The sequence below is a fragment of the Ciona intestinalis genome, unplaced genomic scaffold (genome assembly GCF_000224145.3).
Source record: "Ciona intestinalis unplaced genomic scaffold, KH HT001188.1, whole genome shotgun sequence".
Lineage (NCBI taxonomy): Eukaryota > Metazoa > Chordata > Ascidiacea > Phlebobranchia > Cionidae > Ciona > Ciona intestinalis.
In genome coordinates, this window is record NW_004191509.1 from 7,495 (window position 1) to 25,530 (window position 18,036).

Sequence of the window (18,036 nt, forward strand, 5' to 3'; positions counted from 1 at the left end):
TCCAGACAGTAACTTGGTCCATCATCAGTGTAAAAGAGGTTACTATCCACCAAGTTACTGTCCGAAACATCCGCTGATCATGAGTTTAGTATCCAGACAGTAACTTGGTCCATCATCAGTGTAAAAGAGGTTACTATCCACCAAGTTACTGTCCGAAACATCTGCTGATCAGGAGTTTAGTATCCAGACAGTAACTTGGTCCACCATCAGTGTAAAAGAGGTTACTATCCACCAAGTTACTGTCCGAAACATCTGCTGATCATGAGCTACTATATTATATATATTTGCGTTTTCTTTTTAACTCAAATTTGCTTCTTTTTTGTTTAAAAGCGTCACAATAAGCATTGTTTATCTGCATTATGTCAAACAAGAAAGAAGCCGCCATGCAGAAGATACTCGAACAATTACAATTCGAGCGCGACATCGAACGAATTCCAGTTTCCCAATCTGCAAAGTTGATCGTCGATTTTTGCTTTGAAATGGAAAACGACGATTATTTGGTGACAAAGAAGGGAGACAATCGCTTTAAGGAGGAGAAATCGTGTTGTGCATTGTGACGTAGTTATAAATATTATGACGTAACAGTACAATCTGCGCCATGATTTGTTTCGTCACAAATGTGTTTGTTGCTTTTATTACTCGGAAATACACGACCCCCTATATGATGCGTTGGTTGTTACAACTGTTGTTATAACCTCACGTAACAAGGGCAGCCTAAAATTTTGGTGGGGGCCAAATGTTTTACGGTTGTATTTTGAGTTTGAAAAACCTCTTAATTACAACACAAAACACGGGAAGGCGTACTGTGAATGGTTACATCATACATACGTGGTAACTTGTAAGCGGGCACGAGGTGTATGAAACAGAACACCCGTGTTATAACGACTGTTATTGCCCCACCATGCGAGGATAAATAAGCGACATACGTTTCATTCACATTTAAGCGATGAAACAGCAAACTCTGTCGTTATTTTCGCACCCTGCACACGAATGACGTATTGCATGATATCCGGTATTCGTGGTAGCTTATTAAACGTTCACTGGATGTAGGATGGATCAACTTATCTCAGTGAAAGTACAGCAATGGTTTGTGACGTGATGATCGGGGATAATGGCCTCGTATGATGTCATAAATGATGACGTAAGCAGTGGGTCTCAGCTTGGAAGGAAATTGTAATTTATTTGTAATTTTTTGGTTGAATAACCTATCAAAATAATCAATATAGAATTTGCTGTTCTGGTTAAAAATGTCGGTTTAAACCAACGTTTCGTGTCTTTAATCCACAGACGCACGAAACGTTTTTACAAATAAATTAACCGTTTTATCAGAAAAACAATTTTTATTATTGCTTTATATTCGGTAGCAAACATAGGCCAAATAATAAGCATTGTTTATCTGCATTATGTCAAACAAGAAAGAAGCCGCCATGCAGAAGATACTCGAACAATTACAATTCGAGCGCGACATCGAACGAATCCCAGTTTCCCAATCTGCAAAGTTGATCGTCGATTTTTGCTTTGAAATGGAAAACGACGATTATTTGGTGACAAAACAAGGAAACAACCCGTTTAAACCAGAGAAACCGTGCCACATGCTTTAAACAATGTTTGAAACAATTTATAATTCATATTTACTTTCTGCCAAGCATCGTGTGTGCCCTATTATAATTGTAACTGTCAATAAATGTATATTGTGTAATTTTTACAAGTGCGCGAAAGCCATAACGGTTAAATCAACACATGCCTAAATCAGGTTGACACTTTATAATAGAGGGCGCCATGGGTTGACCCTTAGCTGCGACCCCTTCCATCAGACTTTGCTTTTTTCATTAATTCTCTCAAAACTCAAAACACGTTGAATCAGGTTCAGGTTGGTTTTTGGGAAAGAGAAATAAAAACAAAGGAAAAAGTTTTGTTTTATTAAAGGGCCTAAACACACCCCACGTCACTTTTATTTTTTATGGTAAATTCATAAAGCGACCGTTTTATTGATTCCAAAAATACTTTGCTTATTAAAATTGGTCCAGTATAGGCGGAGATATTCGTCCTCAAACAGTGATCTCTAGCGCTATCTTTTTTTTACTACGAGCTCCGTGATTGTGACGTAGGAACGTACTAGTCACGTGACTGATTCATTCGTAAAAATGAAACCTGCGTTTTTTTGTGCTTTTTTGCGTTTTTTTTGTTCTCTCGTTTTTCGCTGAAAACACTGCCTCTCGCCTTATGAATGAGAGCGGCCACGCTTCAACAATTTTGTGACGTGTTTGTCACGTGGGTAGTACACTTCTCAATTTTTTCGACACGCAACTTTTAAGTCAGTTTTATGAATTTCACGGTGTTTGAGCTGGAATATCTTTGGTTATACAGAACCGATTAAAACAAGTAAGGTGTCGTTGAAATTAGAAAAACACACTCTATCGATTAAAGCGAAGTACATTTGGGGTGTGTTTAGGCCCTTTAATATTGCATGCATGATTGCACATGCATTATGACGTTGAATTTTCTAGTGTTTATGTTGCTATGACAATTCGTTTATTACATCATAAACTGTTGTAGCTACTGCACAGACCATACGCTTTGTCACGTCACAAACTTAAATATGATGTAATACATAGGATCACTAGGTCTAGAATTACGTAAATAGTGTTAATTATGACATCACAAACGGTTGTACCTCGATTCGTAAAAGCAGTCGTTGGGTACGGGCGAAAGATCGCGTTCACTCGACCTGACCTTGGGACCGTATCAAGTATTGAGTTCAAATTTTGCCCGTGGGATAAAAAGTCGTTGTCGGCCAAGCAAGCGTGGATGAAAATATGCGGGGAAAGAGTTCGACGAAGCAACAGATTCTGTTTGATCAAATCCAATGTTTTGCATGATGGCTCCGAACCAATGGTGGGAATCACATTCAATGACGATGAAAAACTTGTTATTCATTCAGAAAACCTTAACTGTAATGAAATTATGTACCATATTAATGCATTTTGTATTAACAAGGAATCAACAAAGTCTGACCTTCCTAAGGCTTTGTTTTGAAATAATATTTTGTTAGCACTGGGAATTTAAATCAGCGGATATTTCAGCCAAACTTTGTGTTATTGTATGTTTCGTTGCTATTGTGATGTCACTATTACCATTATGACTTCATTTTTTGTAAGTTTAAGCTATAAAATGTCTATCGTGCCTGATTTAGTTGAACAGGCAAAGAATTTAGAAAAAGAAGCGTTGTCAGTTGTGTGGAACAAAAATGGATGGACTTACTTAAAGACATTGGTGAGTATTCCTCTTTTCGTGAAAAAAGTTGTCGTAAAAAATGTTTTGTTTCAGAATGACGTGGAAGTTTATTGGAAACCATCAACGTGTTTTAATGGAAGCATGTAAGTGTATTGACTGCGTTGGTAGTGCAAGTATTGACTATGTTGTCGTTAGTTACAAGTTCACTGTCGAGGTCGACCAACTGTGCGATGATGTTTATGATGTCATGAAACCACCCGATGTCACGGATGACCGACTTTCATGGGACAAAAGCATCAAACATTATGAGGTGGTGGAAAAGGTTAATGAGGTGCAGTGATGGTTAATTAATATTTTAATGAAATTAAAATTCAACCGAAGGATGTCATGTTCGATAATCGCCATTATTTGTGGGCATATGTGTCCTTGTGCAAGACACTTAACAACAGAGCTGTCTAACTCAGTGGTAACTAATGGGTTGTACAAATTGTTAGCCACACTTAAGAAAAAATATTTCGCACAAAGTTACATACAGGGTAACTTGTAAGCAGGCACGAGGTGTATGAAAGAGAACACCCATGTTATAACGACTGTGGTTTTCCCGCCATGCGTGGATAAATAAGTTACATATGTGGTAACTCGTAAGCGGGCACGAGGTGAATGAAAGAGAACACCCATGTTATAACGACTGTGGTTTCCCCGCCATGCATGGATATATAAGTTACATACGCAGTAACCTGTAAGCGGGCATGAGGTGTATGAAAGAGAACACCCGTGTTATAACGACTGTAGTTGTCCCCGCCATGCAAGGATAAATAAGTTACATTCATTCACCAGGATATCAAAGTTGGATTGATAACAACACCTGCGGTTGCCATGGGGATGATATCAAAACGAGAATTCGTGGATTTGTATTATTTCCGAACTTATGATTGTGATGTCACTGATGCAGGTGCTGTAATATGACATCATAATATATTCAACAATTAATATTCTCATATTTATTCTACAGAATATTCAAAAACATGTTGGATATTTGGTAAGTGTAAATATTTACTAATTTCGATATTTTAAACAAAGTCAACCAAAACAAAGTATTACTTTGTTAAACAATTTGATAATTGAAATCATGCTTTGCTTCTTTAATTTGGTAATTAAACCCAATTAATTTATTCATAGCTACCAGCATAGACCACCCAAAACACTCCCCAACCAAAGGTTACGTTCGTGCAAAGAATTATCCCGCCGGGTATTCGGTGTCTAAAAGTAAACGGTTAGTTGTTATTGTTATGACTTGTAGCGATGGTTTTGTATTACTCATCACCGCCAGGTACAGGTTCAAGGCTCCATGGTGCTACCGTTATGGGTGTAAAGAACAGTCACCCATAAAGTTACATATGTTGTAACTTGTAAGCGGGCACGGGGTGTATGAAACAGAATACCTGTGTTATAACAACTGTAGTTGCCCCGCCATGCAAGGATAAATAAGTTACATTAAATACTTCAATCCACCTGTGCAGTTATAAAGAAAATAAACACTCAACATCACCATAGATATCCTAACAAGAGTTACATGGAGTTGTATGTTAACTGTGACATCGGTGGTATGTTGCCACGAACGTTGGTTGAAGCTGCCCTACCCTCACAACAAATCGCGTACATTCGAAGCGTTTTAGAAGAAGTGCAACGTAGAAAAACTAAATAATTGTGACGTTATATTACACTTTAATCAGTATTGCTTTTCCTAATCTTTCTTATTGATATTTTCAATTCTGTTTTACTAAAATATGCAATTTCTATTTACATAATAAACTTTAACCTTCCCATTTAAACCTTATTTCCATCAGTTGCGACTCACAGGTTGTATAGGTGTATTTATTATCACAATGATTAAAAATTAAAGGTGCAAAATATAAAATAATTTGTCTCGTGGAAAATTAATTTCTTTAAAAGCAACAAACAAGATTAAGTGCGTGTGTTAACCCCAGCATCGGGGTTTTGGAGCAAGTTGTTTAGAATCGATACCAGATTATCTAATGCATGCAAACAATCGTTATCAGGACCTGGGTATTTTATTTTATCGTCAAGAAACCCAGGTTTCGTGCTGTGGGCAAAGTCGATCATATGAACATTACATAATGGTACATTGCTTGTGGAATTGCCCTCATAACTCAACAAAATTGAGCTCGCAAAAAATCGGTAGGATTCATGCTGTTCTATTGATCTCCTTAGCGCCACCAAGCGGTCAACTATTGGTGGTATAACTTCGGTGACGATTCGTTGCCCGTTATGCAAGAATTGATGTAACGTATCAATGAATCCTTTCGTTGATAAACCGCGACCAAAATATTTATCTCGACATAAATATTGTCGTTCATTCACCTGGTAAACCTAAATAAAAACAAGACGGTTAATTTCTTAGAAGCTTAAGTTAATATTTATAAAACTTTGTGAAATAAAAATGTTTGAAGCATCTGCAACTCAATGTTGGCTTATTGTTTGTTTTTTTCAACAGCGACACTTTAAATCAGTACTTTTACATTTTTAATTGTAATGTGTAATATCAATTTAAATTGGGTGAATTGGGGGAACACCATATATCCTTGACGTAGTAACTGTATTGGACTCATGGGAGAATTACATACAAACCCAGGCACAAACGTTTTGTCCTGTTTACTGTATATTTACAACATTAATTGTGCAACCACGCACCTGCATCCCAGCCAGTCTTAACCCAAGACTTCCTGTGCTACTTCTCTGCACCAAATTCAAATGTTTATCTTTCTTAGCGGGTGAACAACCAGCTCTATCTATTTGCGTTCCAATCTTTAGGTCCAATATATTCGGGAATTGATAACAGGATGTGACGTCATCAAGGAGTAGGTACGCTGTATGTGTGTATGTTAATATGACGTCATTTACAGTTTATGTTACGTCATACCTTTGACTTTATGACCGTTTTGCTTGGCTTGGTTCTGCAAAGCTCTGTATGACTCAATAGCGTCACCGTGCGAGTTGCTCCACAGCTTATCCAAGTCGACTTCTTTCCGCAAGGTGTCGCCCTTAAGCGTCCTGTTTATCTCTCTTCTATGTTGGCGTAGCGACCACGGGTTTTGCCCGAATGCTTCCGTCACGGCGTCTTGGTCCTTGTCAACCGTCCACGGGTGATCGGTAAAACCATCGTTACTCGAATACTCAGTACGACCCAATCCTTTGAATAAAATCTTCCTGTGACGTAACAATGGCTTTAACTTTCAATTGTCTTTCGCTACTTCATACGTCATAGACACTCATTGAAACGTCACAAACTTACTCGACTTTATGATTTCCGTTGAAAGTTTCGGCCTTCTTTAACTTCACGTCGTTTGAAACGGGCGCTTTAATAATACACGCATCAATCGATCTGAATCGTTGTGAATTTTCCAACAACACGCACAAGATACCTATGAACACGTGGTGGCGCTAGTGTAAACAATTTATTTTGCCCCAGGCTACGTCACAACCCCGAAGTTAAAACAGTTACGTCACAACGGTCTCTTATTGGCAACAATCAACCTTTGTTACGGACAATCAGATCACCGCGTTCCAGTCTGACGTCACAAGGTGTGGCGTGTTTGCTCAAATATGACGTAGCATGTTAATATAATAAACCATCGCTGTATCGCGATCAGACGATCCTATATTCGATAGCAGTAATGTTACGTCATAATGAACGTCACAATACACCTGTATTACCTTTCAATACGGGGGCGAATTGTTGAATGGCCGGTGTGAGCTGAAGGTAAAACATCCATTCCCGGTCCGACAGACTTTTACAAATTGTTTCTTTGTTTAAAGCCAACATGTGAGCTCTTCCGCTAACCTGCGGGTTAATCAATTAAATAAATGAAAGTAACTTGTTTATCTTTACATTTTTGTCGATATTACACGGGTGTTGTGTTCCATACACCTGCATACAAGTTAACACTTATATATGAGCGAATATAAATAAGTTTCAAACATTATACCTTACCTGGTGAACGAATGGTTTTAATACACAACCCATGCCCGCACATAATGGGTCTCTTTGATCAATTCCTTCTTGATTATTATTATTCTGATTCGAATTTGAACCTGCCAACTTTTGAGGGCCTGCCATCAGACCTTCTTAGCCTTACTCGTCACGCTACACCGGTCACGCTACACTTCAAAACACAAATACGATTTTGACGTCACAGTAAACTTTGTTACGGTCTTAATAATTCATTCTCGCGTTCATTTCTCCCTTACAGAGGCCATTGTTACGTTCCAATCGATTGTCAAATCACCGATCAATACGCAACACCACGCCTTAATTAAATTTCATTGTTCGATTGCTCTACGTAACAAAGCTACCCAGCTGTGACGTGTTTAAACGATTAGGGTGTGTTTATGACGTCACCGAAGCCTGATTGTGTCGTGTTGTGTACGTCATAACGCATCATAAACGAGAACAAGTTATATTTCACGTCATACATAAGTATTATGACATCATAAGTTATATACTCGACACGCCATTGTGATGTAATAGTTCCAATAAATAATATTAAACCCGACGAACGAAACGAAATATCCAAGTCTAAATATGACGTCAATGTTATCGCTTCTTCTTGACACTTGACATTGTAAACATAAAAATGCCCTTTCTTCTGTGTTCTATAATAAACATAAGCTATTGTTACGTAATAAGAGTCTCTTGTTTAAACTATTCTAGAAATCTCACATGATCTCTTTCATTCTTCTCTTTGCGGCCAAAATCTCTTGTCAGTGACGTCACTATTTGCTGATCGACGAGGTCGCGCCCTTTCGTGTTCGGCTTGCGACATCTAGCGGTAAAACAATTTCGGATTATTTAACAAGTGATGTATGTGACGTCATACCTTCTACTTCGTGATAATCGTCGTTTGTTCCCTAACAATGAACTTTCCTGTGAAACCTGTTTGTTACATCACAATCATCGTATTACGTCACAATTACCTTATTACGTCACAACCACTTACCTTCCTGAATTTCTTTCTTTGTTTCGTCATAATATAATTAAACACACAAAATTCGAGAACCGTTGAAAACACGAAAAGGAAACTGACCCATAAATAGACATCCATCGCTGTCAGGTACGATACCTACGTCATAAAACGTATTGTGACGTCATATTGTAATACGTTGTCTTAAGCTATTATTTTTTATATTATTTGGTAGCAAACAAACAATATTTACAGAATTACCTGATTCTAAAATATCGTTTGTTAATTGTTAAAACACGACCAGGAAATATGGGATATTTGTGCTAAAGGTGTCCCATCTTACCCAGCAGTAATACTTCTGCTTTGATCTCTATTTATTTGTGCTTAACTTACTTTCGGAAGTGACGTCTTCAACCCGGTGATGATAGTTGACAACGTAAGCACTGACGTCACACCTAGATACACCTGGTTAGACATGACGTAACGATGACGTCACACATACTTATAGCCACCCTTGCCGGCACCGACTTGGGGTCAATCCACATCCCCAACCCCGCCAGCACCACCATCGACATCGCTAGAAAATAAGATTGGAAGAACACGGACAACAAATATCTTTTAAAGATAAAATTCACTTGAAGTTGGGAGGTGGGCGACCCTGGTGAGGTAGTGTATTGAATAAAGTTGTTAAGATAATCACGTATTTAACTTGTTTATCTTGGCGTGGTGGGATAACTCTGGGAGTTATGCACGAGTGTTCTGTTTCAAACACCTCGTGTCTGCTTACAAGTTACCACATGTGTAACTTTGTGAGTGATTATTTTTCTGAATAGCTAACAATTTGAACAACCCATCGGTGACCACTGGGTTGGGTCAATTGCCGTTAAGTGTCCATGGACATATATAATGGTAGCATGTTATAGTATACGGGAGATGTGACATAGATATCACCTGCAAAACTTCCCATCTCATTGTTCGTAACGTTAAGTGTATGAAAGTAATGGTTGACCAATCGAAACTTTGGCATGTTTTGTACAAGCTTCGAATCCAGGAACAGCGACCCCTTGTGGTTGGTATTCGACCATTCAAGCAGCAATTCGTCGCTATTGTACCCCACTGTGAAGCACGTGATTAGTTTCAATTACCATGTGTTACGTCACAATAAACATGACATAGAGGATTTATTATCGATTGTTACGTATGTTTCCTCGTAAATGAGATCAATGACGTCGTAAAGACGATTGTGTCGTCACAAAATACTCACGACTCTGCAATGTTAGCGAACAATTCTCCATATCCAATGGGAAGTTGTATAGATTCATCTGACAAGCCACTGTTGTTGTCAACCTGGATTGGCACTCAGTTGATTAGGTATACAACCCTCATATAGTAACTTACTTAACGTTATATATGATGCGGCCATCGGTGAACAACCTCAGCACTGTGTTATCAACGGTGGTTGAATGAATGAACGAACTCTTTGAACCCACGATGTATAAATCTAAGTGAATAAATGTAACTTATTTATCTTTGCATGACGGGACAACGACAGTATAGTTATAACACGGGTGTTCTGTTTCATACACCTCGTGTCCACTTACAAGTTATACCACGTATGTAACTTATATTTCTCCTTGCGTCGTAGAGCAGCGGTCGTTATAACACGGATGTCCGTTTTTTTGTGTGATTGCAGTTAAACGGTCTTGTCCAAGGATACATACACTTCTACAGTGGTGGCCACAGCACTACAATCCACATATACAACCACTAATCAAACGCTATTAACGCGTCAATAACATTATCACCTGGTACCCAGATCTTTTGCACCAACCGACTTGGTAGAACGACACTCGATGATTGCTTTGACGATGCTGGCCCAACATTGAACCTTAATCTTTCGTCCAACCATGTCTCATGTACGCACAACGTAAACGTCAAGTCCTGTATTTGAAAAGGAGACTCATGAAGCCAAAATGCGAAATATGTCGTATAACAAACTATTCGTTGATTTTTGTTGGTTACGTATTTCATAGCAATTGATCTTGACTGTTTTATTTTCGTTCAAGGATCTTCCAACTTTATCAATACAGAACATAAGACCAGATTCACAGAGTTCGTCACAATCAATATTTGGTTGGTATGTTATGACGTACCATGTTCTTTTCCGATATACCGGTTATGCTTTCGATCATGAGGGAGATGCCAACTGTGATAGGGATGCCTGGATGATGTAAGAGTATTAATGATTATATACAACTCATTTATCGTTTGGCGGGGCTATAGTCGTTATAACACGGGTGTTCTACACCTCTTGTCAGCTTACAAGTTACCACGTATGTAACTTATTTATCCTCGCATGGCAGGGCACTGACAGTCGTTATAACACGGGTGTTCTGTTCCATACACCTCGTGCCCGCTTATGAATTACCACGTATGTAACTTTGTGGATGATTGTGTTGGTGCAATGTCAGTTAAGTTTCTCAACCAAGCAAACATGCACTGTTAGTGGTATCAGCATGCGCCTCAAGGGAAACAAACAATATAAAGCCACAAAACATGTTATCCAAATGAGAAGTAGTTACCTAAACTTAAACACACAAATTATGCAATGGTAAATACGCCCCTACCATGGTTCCAGGGCTTAATGCTAAGTTCGTATGAATGGACCCGGAACATGGCTTCGATCTGTCGCGTCACTTCCGTTCCATGTTCGTCGTCTTTTATCCCATCTAATGACATCATTAAATGTTATTATGTCACCATTTTACAATGCAAAAATTTTGTTAATCGACTTCCCCATTCAGGTCGTCATCATCCAATTAAATTAAACTTAAAATATTTTTATTCAAAATAAAAATCACCGACTTACCCTCACTCTCTTTATGACGTAAAGAATGACTTTCATGTTCTGTTGCTTGTGACGGCACAAACGTAGCTATGACGTAAACAAACCACACAAAAGAGCTTAACCTGCAAATATGACGTCATAAACTTCATTTTTCACCTATTGTGACGTAATACCTGAACATCTTCAAGTTGTTTGTCTTCTCGAAGATGCAGCCATCGCCATTGTCACGTCACAATCCATAACAAGAGGTTTCAATCAATCCTTATTGTGACGTAACTATCGCTCGATAACTGCCACGTGACATGTAGCCCTTTAGCGCCCTCAGGTGGTCATGTATTATGTTTCTATGGTAGTGACGTCATGCACAAATGTCGCATAGCAACAACTGGTAACACGTGAGAGTGGTTTGTGACGTAACAACAAACTCGAGATGAATCCCCTTGTCGATAGTGACGTCATAATAATGATTGACACCGCGTTCTATTCGTCACGCTCGTGTAGTTCAAGACAGCTGACTCACGTGATATCAACATGAATGGGAATTGTGACGAAACAAACGATCAGTTGTTCAACAATGAGGAGTCGAGAGGTAAGACAATTAACTACTTTATTACGTCACAGAGAGGTTTAGGTTGTTTCATATGACGTCATAGTATGTTATTTTAGAACCCTTTGCATTATGCCAGATCACGTGGTTCATACGTCAAACGAAGCGTATATGACGTCACACTACCCATTCTCCAGTGAACTTGGAGACATTCTTGATGAATCGGTTTGTAGGAAGCAGGATTTTGATTGGGCGGGTTCGCATCAGAGCCAACCAATCACAACCAAGGTATCGCTGCCTCCACTGTCTTCTGTGTTCGGGAATAAAACTGTTTATGACGTCACTAACCCAAGTTACGTCACGCCACCATGGCAACCTGTGGTCATTCAACCGAACCGTGCAATTACGTCACAATCACACCACGTCACGATGAAAAGGAAAATATCAAAGAAAAAAAATGGAAGAGAAAAGGGAAAAACCCCTAATGTGAACCTAGCGTTCCAGGTACGTCACGTATTATGACGTCATGGTACATTATGTTGCGTAATATTAAGTGATAATAATTTCACCCCAAACTTAACCCAGGAGTTACGAACTTTAATTCCAACGGATCCTGTTGACCGGAGGTTGTCGAAAGTTGAAACTTTGAGGTTGGCCGTCAGTTATATCAACCATCTATGTGAGTATTGTGGGGTTTGGGTGTTACTTGTTTATTGGGGTGAAAGGGCATTGTTATAACACAGCATATAGGTGTTCTGTACTCCGTGCCAGCTTGTATGTGACTTTGTGGGTGATTGTTTTTCTATATAGCTGACAATTTAGACAACCCATTACTGACCACTGGTTTGGAGCAATTGCACTTAGTGTTTTGCCCAAAGATACACACGCCTACAATGGTAGCAACGTCAAGCTTTGAACCGTTAACCTCTGGTCTAAAAACAACCACTGATCACTATGTGGCTGGGTAACCATGCCATGTTTTAAATAACAACGGTGGAGGTTTTAACGTTGTGACGTCATATTACTTATTCTTATAGGTGAAACATTGAATTGTGACGTCATGGTGGAGCAACCGTGCCAGTCACGTGGTAATGTTTGTACGTTCTGCATCAGTAGGTCTCGTCACGCTTCGACGGTTCGATTGTGACAACAGTTGTTAAGCTATTGTTAGCTGTCACGTGGTTACCTGGCAGTTGCCGATTATTACGTCATAGTAGATAGCGTCATAACCACGTGACAGCTGCAAAACAATCGGCATGGCTACCCACACCTCAAGATGCTTATTGTGACGTACAATTGTTATTGTTTTAATTTAATTGTAATCGACGAATATCCTTCACACCACTGTGACGTAACAAACATCAACTATTTCCATTTCCACTTCTGTCGAACGTTTGTGACGTCACAATCCTGTACCCAAACTTTCGCGGTGGAAGCGGTCAAACATAATTGTGTTTCTTTGTTTGTTATCTTCCCGCTCTGTGACGTCATAAACATTATTATAACCATCACAAATATAATATTTATATTTAAACCTCTGATATTTCCCACTGCTGGCTAGGTGGCGCTGTCTCGTGGTTGTCAAACGGAAACTTACATCTTTGTATTTCAACTTTGTGTGATGACGTCACACCAACGCATACGTCACGAACGCTATTATGACGTAACTCGTTCTGAATAATAAAGCATTGTTTGAACATATTGTTTCATACCGTAACGAATAACTCACGTGTTTGGTGAATTCGAAATATTGGGTTCGTTGCCTTGATCTGTATCTATCGACACCCAGCGGACGACCCGGGATGACGTCATCAGAATGGGTGTCAAGGCAAATATCTAATGTTTCACCCAATCTACAGCAAACCTGGAAGGAACGAGGTTGTAGCGTCGTGTTAAAATGCTTGTAAGCTGATACGAGGTGTATGAAACAGAACACCCGTGTTATAACGACTGTAGTTGCCCCGCCATGCGAGGATAAATAAATTACATACGTGGTAACTTGTAAGCGGGCACGAGGTGTATGAAACAGAACACCCGTGTTATAACGACTGTCGTTGCCCCGCCATGCGAGGATAAATAAATTACATACGTGGTAACTTGTAAGCGGGCACGAGGTATATAAAACAGAACACCCGTGTTATAACGACTGTCGTTGCCCCGCCATGCGAGGATAAATAAATTACATACGTGGTAACTTGTAAGCGGGCACGAGGTGTATAAAATAGAACACCCGTGTTATAACGACTGTCGTTGCCCCGCCATGCGAGGATAAATAAATTACATACGTGGTAACTTGTAAGCGGGCACGAGGTGTATAAAACAGAACACCCGTGTTATAACGACTGTCGTTGCCCCGCCATGCGAGGATAAAAAAATTACATACGTGGTAACTTGTAAGCGGGCACGAGGTGTATAAAACAGAACACCCGTGTTATAACGACTGTAGTTGCCCCACCATGCGAGGATAAATAAATTACATACGTGGTAACTTGTAAGCGGGCACGAGGTGTATAAAACAGAACACCCGTGTTATAATGACTGTCGTTGCTCCGCCATGCGAGGGTAAACAAGTTACATTCATTTGTTTTTTATCAATTATTGATAATTATGACGTAATACTCACAGCACCACTTAACCTCGGATGAAGCTCAGGAACGTAAAGTTCGGGATAGACCTGCTCGATGAACCATGAAAACGATTTACAATTAAGATTATGACGTAATTGAACTCGTGACGTAATATTCCCCGAATCAGCCTTTAACGCCCCTGGTGTACGCTTGAAGAACAATGAAATATAATCGTCCAACCACACGTCTGCGACCCTTCGTTTATTACGTAGTACTACGTCATTGTGTACGTCATGGGGCCTTCTGGATTAAAACACGTGACCCACGTGATTGCATGGTAGAATTTCTATTCGTCCGCCGCACATCCAAATCTGGGATAGAAATGTTATAAACGCCAACCTAGACAACATATATAACCACCCTGAACGACATTTCCAGGTTGTCGCCTCCCCACACAGACATCCCATCGTCATAACTCCCCATCTCGTTAAAGAACTTTCTTTCAATAGCGAACACTCCCCCAGACATGGTTGGTGACGTCACCGGTTGCGTCATATCCATGGTTGGGTTAAGGAAACGGTCTCGGTGTGGGGGAATCCACCGATACGTCAGCGTCCAATCAAAACCCCCACGTTGTATCTGCAGCAAGCAATGGAATGACGGTTGCGTGTTAAAATGTACAAACTGCTGATACGCAACCGTCCCTTATAAAATCAAATCGCTATGTTTGGTGGCAACGTATGAGACGCACGTCCAAGCACTGTATCAATCAAGTCGCTTTAACCCTTAACCGAAGCGTAATAGAGCGATTTGATTACAAAGGGTGTATGATTGCGTACCATTGTATCATTCAGCACCCAACACCCCATACTTACTCTCTGCATCGGCGTCATAGTGAATTTGAAATTATCCGGATTGATGATTTCCATCACCGGTAAAGCTACCACGGTTCGATCACGTGATATTCGGTCCAACAAGGGTTCGGCCCACCCCTCGTAACATTCGCCTGTGACGTCATAACATTGTCAAATTATGACATCATGGACATTAAATGAAAGGTTTATGACGTCATATATCTTACAGTGTGAATCTAGAAACGCAATGACGTCACCAGCCGCCATCTTGGCTCCCTTTATTCGAGATTTAACGATCCCAAGGTGTTCAGTGTTACGAGACAACTTTACGAGACTTAACTCTTCGATTTCTTTCATGACGGCTTCCGTAAAATCTGGAATATAATTGTGACGTCGTACACCACCATTATTACGTCAGAATGACAAACAAACCGTTGCCGCTAAAATCATCAATTAAAATGACTTCCTTAAGCAAAACAGCAGGCACACTCTCCAACACGCTGTACAAGGTTCGTATTAATGTGGAAAAAGCTTCGTTTTTGTAGCAAATGACAACCGACATCGTGGGGAGCGGTCTCGTGTATTGCTTATCCTGTGTTTATAAGTAACCATTAAACTGGTGAGGTCCATGCATTAGTTCCCCGGGTGTTGGGTAATGGGCCAATCGTGGCCTAAATCGTAAAACTCATGGCGTGATACGCTGCGGGACCTCACCCATATTTGAATAGAATAGAACCATGGTAACCGACCACGTGATACATACGTCAATTTATTCTTGGCCCCTATATATATATATGAATAAAGTTTATATTATGTTAAAGTTTACATACATTTTCTCGCGGTTAATTTGCATTGAAGTTAAATTTGTTAGCCGAGATACTTACCATCATTGTATTACACATCACCTACCTTGCACACGTCTTCACGCTTGTCACCCAAGTTTCTATGTACGGATATGACGTCACTAACCAAAACATTGAACGCATGACGTCGGTACCCTTCCTCGACCTGCCGTTCAACACTTGCGCCCATTCTGTGGGGAATAATAAAAGGATGGCCGAACTCTCCCGGTTCATCCCGACTTGATGGTGGTTTCTTCAACACCGGTAATAACTCCTCCCTCGAGTAAAATGTTGATGAAATGTTGTTTCTGTGATGGCTTTGCACCAGCTGGGAAACTCCCACTTGTAACACCTCGTTCAGGTTGTCCATTGTTTCGTTTTGTATCTGCAACAATTAGTTATTATATGATCATTGTGACGTAAAACCACTTGCCTTACTAACGATGTCTTCGCTCCTGTCAATCACGATATTACCTATCATGACGTCATTGTCACGTAATACATCTACGTCATCATTGAGACCAGTCGTCATAACAGGGGCCTCCAAACCGTCTGCCTCACCAGCGCCATCTACCGTTTGATTCGGATCATCTGAAGCCACCACTAGGACCAACACCTGATCAGCCAACTCCCTTCTCTCTGCTGCCCCCTTGCGGAGGAATGAATTCTCCGTTTCCTCCGAAACATCAGCTTTGTCTAAAATTAATGAATCAACATCGCCCACGTCACCCATGTAGTACTGATAATCGTTGATGACGTCATCACGCACACCAGTGACGTTATTGGAGGGTTCCCGGTTAAGCAAATACAAGATCAACAACAAAACAAAACACAAACAAATATTGGTGCACGACTTCGCCAACTTTGCAACCCTCATCATAAACACTATTGTTACAACTGTAACATGGACAATCCCAACATTGCTACGTCACAATAAGAGCGCCACTTGAACAATGGGAATCGATAAATGACATCATAAAGTGGCAATTATGACGTAACATTAAATCTTTTATGAATATCCTTTGTTGGATATTTATGACGTTGCATTCTAGGGCGTTTGTATAGGAACAGCTACGTCACAGAGATATTTTGTGACGCATCAACGCGCAAATACTAGTGTTGTGACAATTTTATTTATAGTTCGCTTCATACAAATACAAATATAAAAATACTGTTGAGATTTCGTTAAGAATCCTTCTGAAAAATAGGAACAGGATTAAAATACCTTCATAGTTTATATGGCTGGCGTTGGTGGAAAGCCACTACGGCACGACAAGCCCCCAGCCAATGGTAGTGGGTTTCTACTTAGGTGAGAAACCCTTGCTGGATAGACCCGCAAGGAAAAGAAACCAAGAAAAACAACAAAATTAGTACGTGCTACAACAAATATATAACAACAACTCACACACGCCAACAAACACATTACATGGTCATTGAAACATTGGCAAACAAAAAGGTGCAAATATCGTACATAAAAGTTCCGCAGTGCGCACGCCACCAAGCGGCCACCTGTAAGGAGTCAAAGCCAACAACGGCCCTGCATCACCCGACCGCTTATTGAGAAAACATCTTGGTACCGCGATACTCTCGTCGTATCTTCACACAATATAATATCGTCCGGCTGTTACGCACCGCATCGACCGTTACGACATACTGTGGCTGTTATGTACCGCTAAAAACGGCGACGTCCACGTAACAAACCCGCAGCTGTAACGTAACTAAATCGACCGTGACGTAACCGCACCGAACGTAGGGTCATGACGTTGCTGACCCACCGCATCGACGTAAAGCGTAATTGTGACGTGGCCATCATCTCAATTACGTCATACGCGATGTAGTGTTAAATTAAAATAGACGTTAACTTAACCATGGGGGGACTTTATATTATAAAGGAAATTAAATTTATTTAAGAATTAGGGGGTTAAAAGTTGGTGTGTGTATTATACTGCGCGTTGATATTACTCGAGTATATGTGTACCAAGACAAGAGTTCTCGCAAAGCAAACCGAGACAATACAAAACCGCTGTAAGATTCAAGTCCTGACAGATAAAACACTACAGTTGGTAACTTAGTAAGATTGTTGCAACAATTCCTTTGCATTTATTTCAAATACATGTAAACAAATGCACTTTTAAGAGTGCAGAACGCTGGCAACATTAGGT

At 40.0% G+C, this 18,036-nt stretch overlaps 6 protein-coding genes across 9 annotated transcripts; 3 read left to right on the forward strand and 3 right to left on the reverse strand.

Annotated features, from left to right (window-relative positions):
- Nucleotides 1-2,652: 2,652 nt before the first annotated feature.
- On the forward strand, nucleotides 2,653-3,036 carry LOC101242351 (39S ribosomal protein L53, mitochondrial-like). The gene has a single exon (XM_004227513.4). The coding sequence runs from the start codon at nucleotides 2,653-2,655 to the stop codon at nucleotides 3,034-3,036; it is 384 nt and encodes a 127-aa protein (XP_004227561.1).
- A 6-nt stretch (nucleotides 3,037-3,042) lies between these two features.
- LOC100181380 (stAR-related lipid transfer protein 5-like) lies at nucleotides 3,043-5,152 on the forward strand. 2 transcript variants are annotated; one of them, XM_026840319.1, is made up of 7 exons: nucleotides 3,043-3,273; nucleotides 3,328-3,377; nucleotides 3,430-3,556; nucleotides 4,072-4,186; nucleotides 4,247-4,273; nucleotides 4,414-4,507; nucleotides 4,789-5,152. In XM_026840319.1, exons 1-7 carry the CDS (start codon nucleotides 3,103-3,105, stop codon nucleotides 4,937-4,939), a joined length of 735 nt encoding a protein of 244 aa, XP_026696120.1. In that variant the 5' UTR covers nucleotides 3,043-3,102; the 3' UTR covers nucleotides 4,940-5,152. The 2 variants fall into 2 exon arrangements, with proteins under 2 accessions (XP_026696120.1, XP_002123448.2); XM_002123412.5 differs by having other exon boundaries at nucleotides 3,430-3,565; nucleotides 4,789-5,148.
- Nucleotides 5,092-7,594, reverse strand: LOC100182947 (inositol hexakisphosphate kinase 1). The gene is made up of 6 exons (XM_002123470.5): nucleotides 7,247-7,594; nucleotides 6,970-7,096; nucleotides 6,548-6,677; nucleotides 6,176-6,462; nucleotides 5,947-6,122; nucleotides 5,092-5,625 (listed from the first exon to the last, which is right to left on the reverse strand). The coding sequence occupies exons 1-6, from the start codon at nucleotides 7,370-7,372 to the stop codon at nucleotides 5,200-5,202; spliced, it is 1,272 nt and encodes a 423-aa protein (XP_002123506.1). The 5' UTR covers nucleotides 7,373-7,594; the 3' UTR covers nucleotides 5,092-5,199.
- A 102-nt stretch (nucleotides 7,595-7,696) lies between these two features.
- On the reverse strand, nucleotides 7,697-11,652 carry LOC100179036 (gamma-aminobutyric acid receptor subunit rho-2-like). Of its 3 annotated transcripts, none has more exons than XM_018817227.2 (14): nucleotides 11,238-11,652; nucleotides 11,086-11,186; nucleotides 10,844-10,945; nucleotides 10,370-10,437; nucleotides 10,022-10,157; nucleotides 9,615-9,717; nucleotides 9,481-9,563; nucleotides 9,168-9,332; nucleotides 8,719-8,874; nucleotides 8,610-8,671; nucleotides 8,253-8,375; nucleotides 8,133-8,179; nucleotides 7,976-8,078; nucleotides 7,697-7,908 (listed from the first exon to the last, which is right to left on the reverse strand). In XM_018817227.2, the coding sequence occupies exons 1-14, from the start codon at nucleotides 11,243-11,245 to the stop codon at nucleotides 7,744-7,746; spliced, it is 1,422 nt and encodes a 473-aa protein (XP_018672772.1). In that variant the 5' UTR covers nucleotides 11,246-11,652; the 3' UTR covers nucleotides 7,697-7,743. The 3 variants fall into 3 exon arrangements, with proteins under 3 accessions (XP_018672772.1, XP_026696118.1, XP_026696119.1); XM_026840317.1 differs by having other exon boundaries at nucleotides 8,133-8,188; XM_026840318.1 differs by lacking the exon at nucleotides 8,133-8,179 and having other exon boundaries at nucleotides 7,745-7,908.
- Nucleotides 11,653-11,695: 43 nt separating this feature from the next.
- paraxis-like (transcription factor protein) lies at nucleotides 11,696-13,308 on the forward strand. The gene is made up of 3 exons (NM_001078329.1): nucleotides 11,696-12,115; nucleotides 12,197-12,290; nucleotides 12,649-13,308. The coding sequence occupies exons 1-3, from the start codon at nucleotides 11,744-11,746 to the stop codon at nucleotides 12,756-12,758; spliced, it is 576 nt and encodes a 191-aa protein (NP_001071797.1). The 5' UTR covers nucleotides 11,696-11,743; the 3' UTR covers nucleotides 12,759-13,308.
- Nucleotides 12,910-17,048, reverse strand: LOC100176713 (polypeptide N-acetylgalactosaminyltransferase 4-like). Its single transcript, XM_026840316.1, is given in 10 exon segments — nucleotides 12,910-13,090; nucleotides 13,147-13,284; nucleotides 13,341-13,475; nucleotides 14,235-14,549; nucleotides 14,599-14,817; nucleotides 15,054-15,184; nucleotides 15,260-15,406; nucleotides 15,465-15,624; nucleotides 15,942-16,259; nucleotides 16,308-17,048. Coding segments are annotated over 10 exon segments (2,124 nt in total). The 5' UTR covers nucleotides 16,755-17,048; the 3' UTR covers nucleotides 12,910-12,976.
- Between the last annotated feature and the right edge of the window lie 988 nt (nucleotides 17,049-18,036).

Bases quoted from the DNA above. Each gene is read 5' to 3' on its own strand.
- LOC100182947 (XM_002123470.5), bottom strand. From the start codon at position 7,372: ATGGCAGGCCCTCAAAAGTTGGCAGGTTCAAATTCGAATCAGAATAAT. The intron at 6,123-6,175 runs GTATGACGTAAC...ACACACATACAG, and splicing joins AAACGGTCATAAAGTCAAAG to CGTACCTACTCCTTGATGAC. The intron at 5,626-5,946 runs GTGCGTGGTTGC...GTTTTTATTTAG, and splicing joins TAAGACTGGCTGGGATGCAG to GTTTACCAGGTGAATGAACG.
- LOC100181380 (XM_002123412.5), top strand. From the start codon at position 3,103: ATGTTTCGTTGCTATTGTGATGTCACTATTACCATTATGACTTCATTT. The intron at 3,378-3,429 runs GTAAGTGTATTG...TGTTGTCGTTAG, and splicing joins ACGTGTTTTAATGGAAGCAT to TTACAAGTTCACTGTCGAGG. The intron at 4,508-4,788 runs GTTAGTTGTTAT...ACATCACCATAG, and splicing joins TCGGTGTCTAAAAGTAAACG to ATATCCTAACAAGAGTTACA.
- paraxis-like (NM_001078329.1), top strand. From the start codon at position 11,744: ATGCCAGATCACGTGGTTCATACGTCAAACGAAGCGTATATGACGTCA. The intron at 12,116-12,196 runs GTACGTCACGTA...AACTTAACCCAG, and splicing joins ATGTGAACCTAGCGTTCCAG to GAGTTACGAACTTTAATTCC. The intron at 12,291-12,648 runs GTGAGTATTGTG...TTATTCTTATAG, and splicing joins CAGTTATATCAACCATCTAT to GTGAAACATTGAATTGTGAC.
- LOC100179036 (XM_026840317.1), bottom strand. The intron at 8,376-8,609 runs GTAAGTTAAGCA...TTTATGACGTAG, and splicing joins TGAAGACGTCACTTCCGAAA to GTATCGTACCTGACAGCGAT. The intron at 8,189-8,252 runs GTAAGTGGTTGT...TGTAACAAACAG, and splicing joins AAAGAAAGAAATTCAGGAAG to GTTTCACAGGAAAGTTCATT.
- LOC101242351 (XM_004227513.4), top strand. From the start codon at position 2,653: ATGACATCACAAACGGTTGTACCTCGATTCGTAAAAGCAGTCGTTGGG.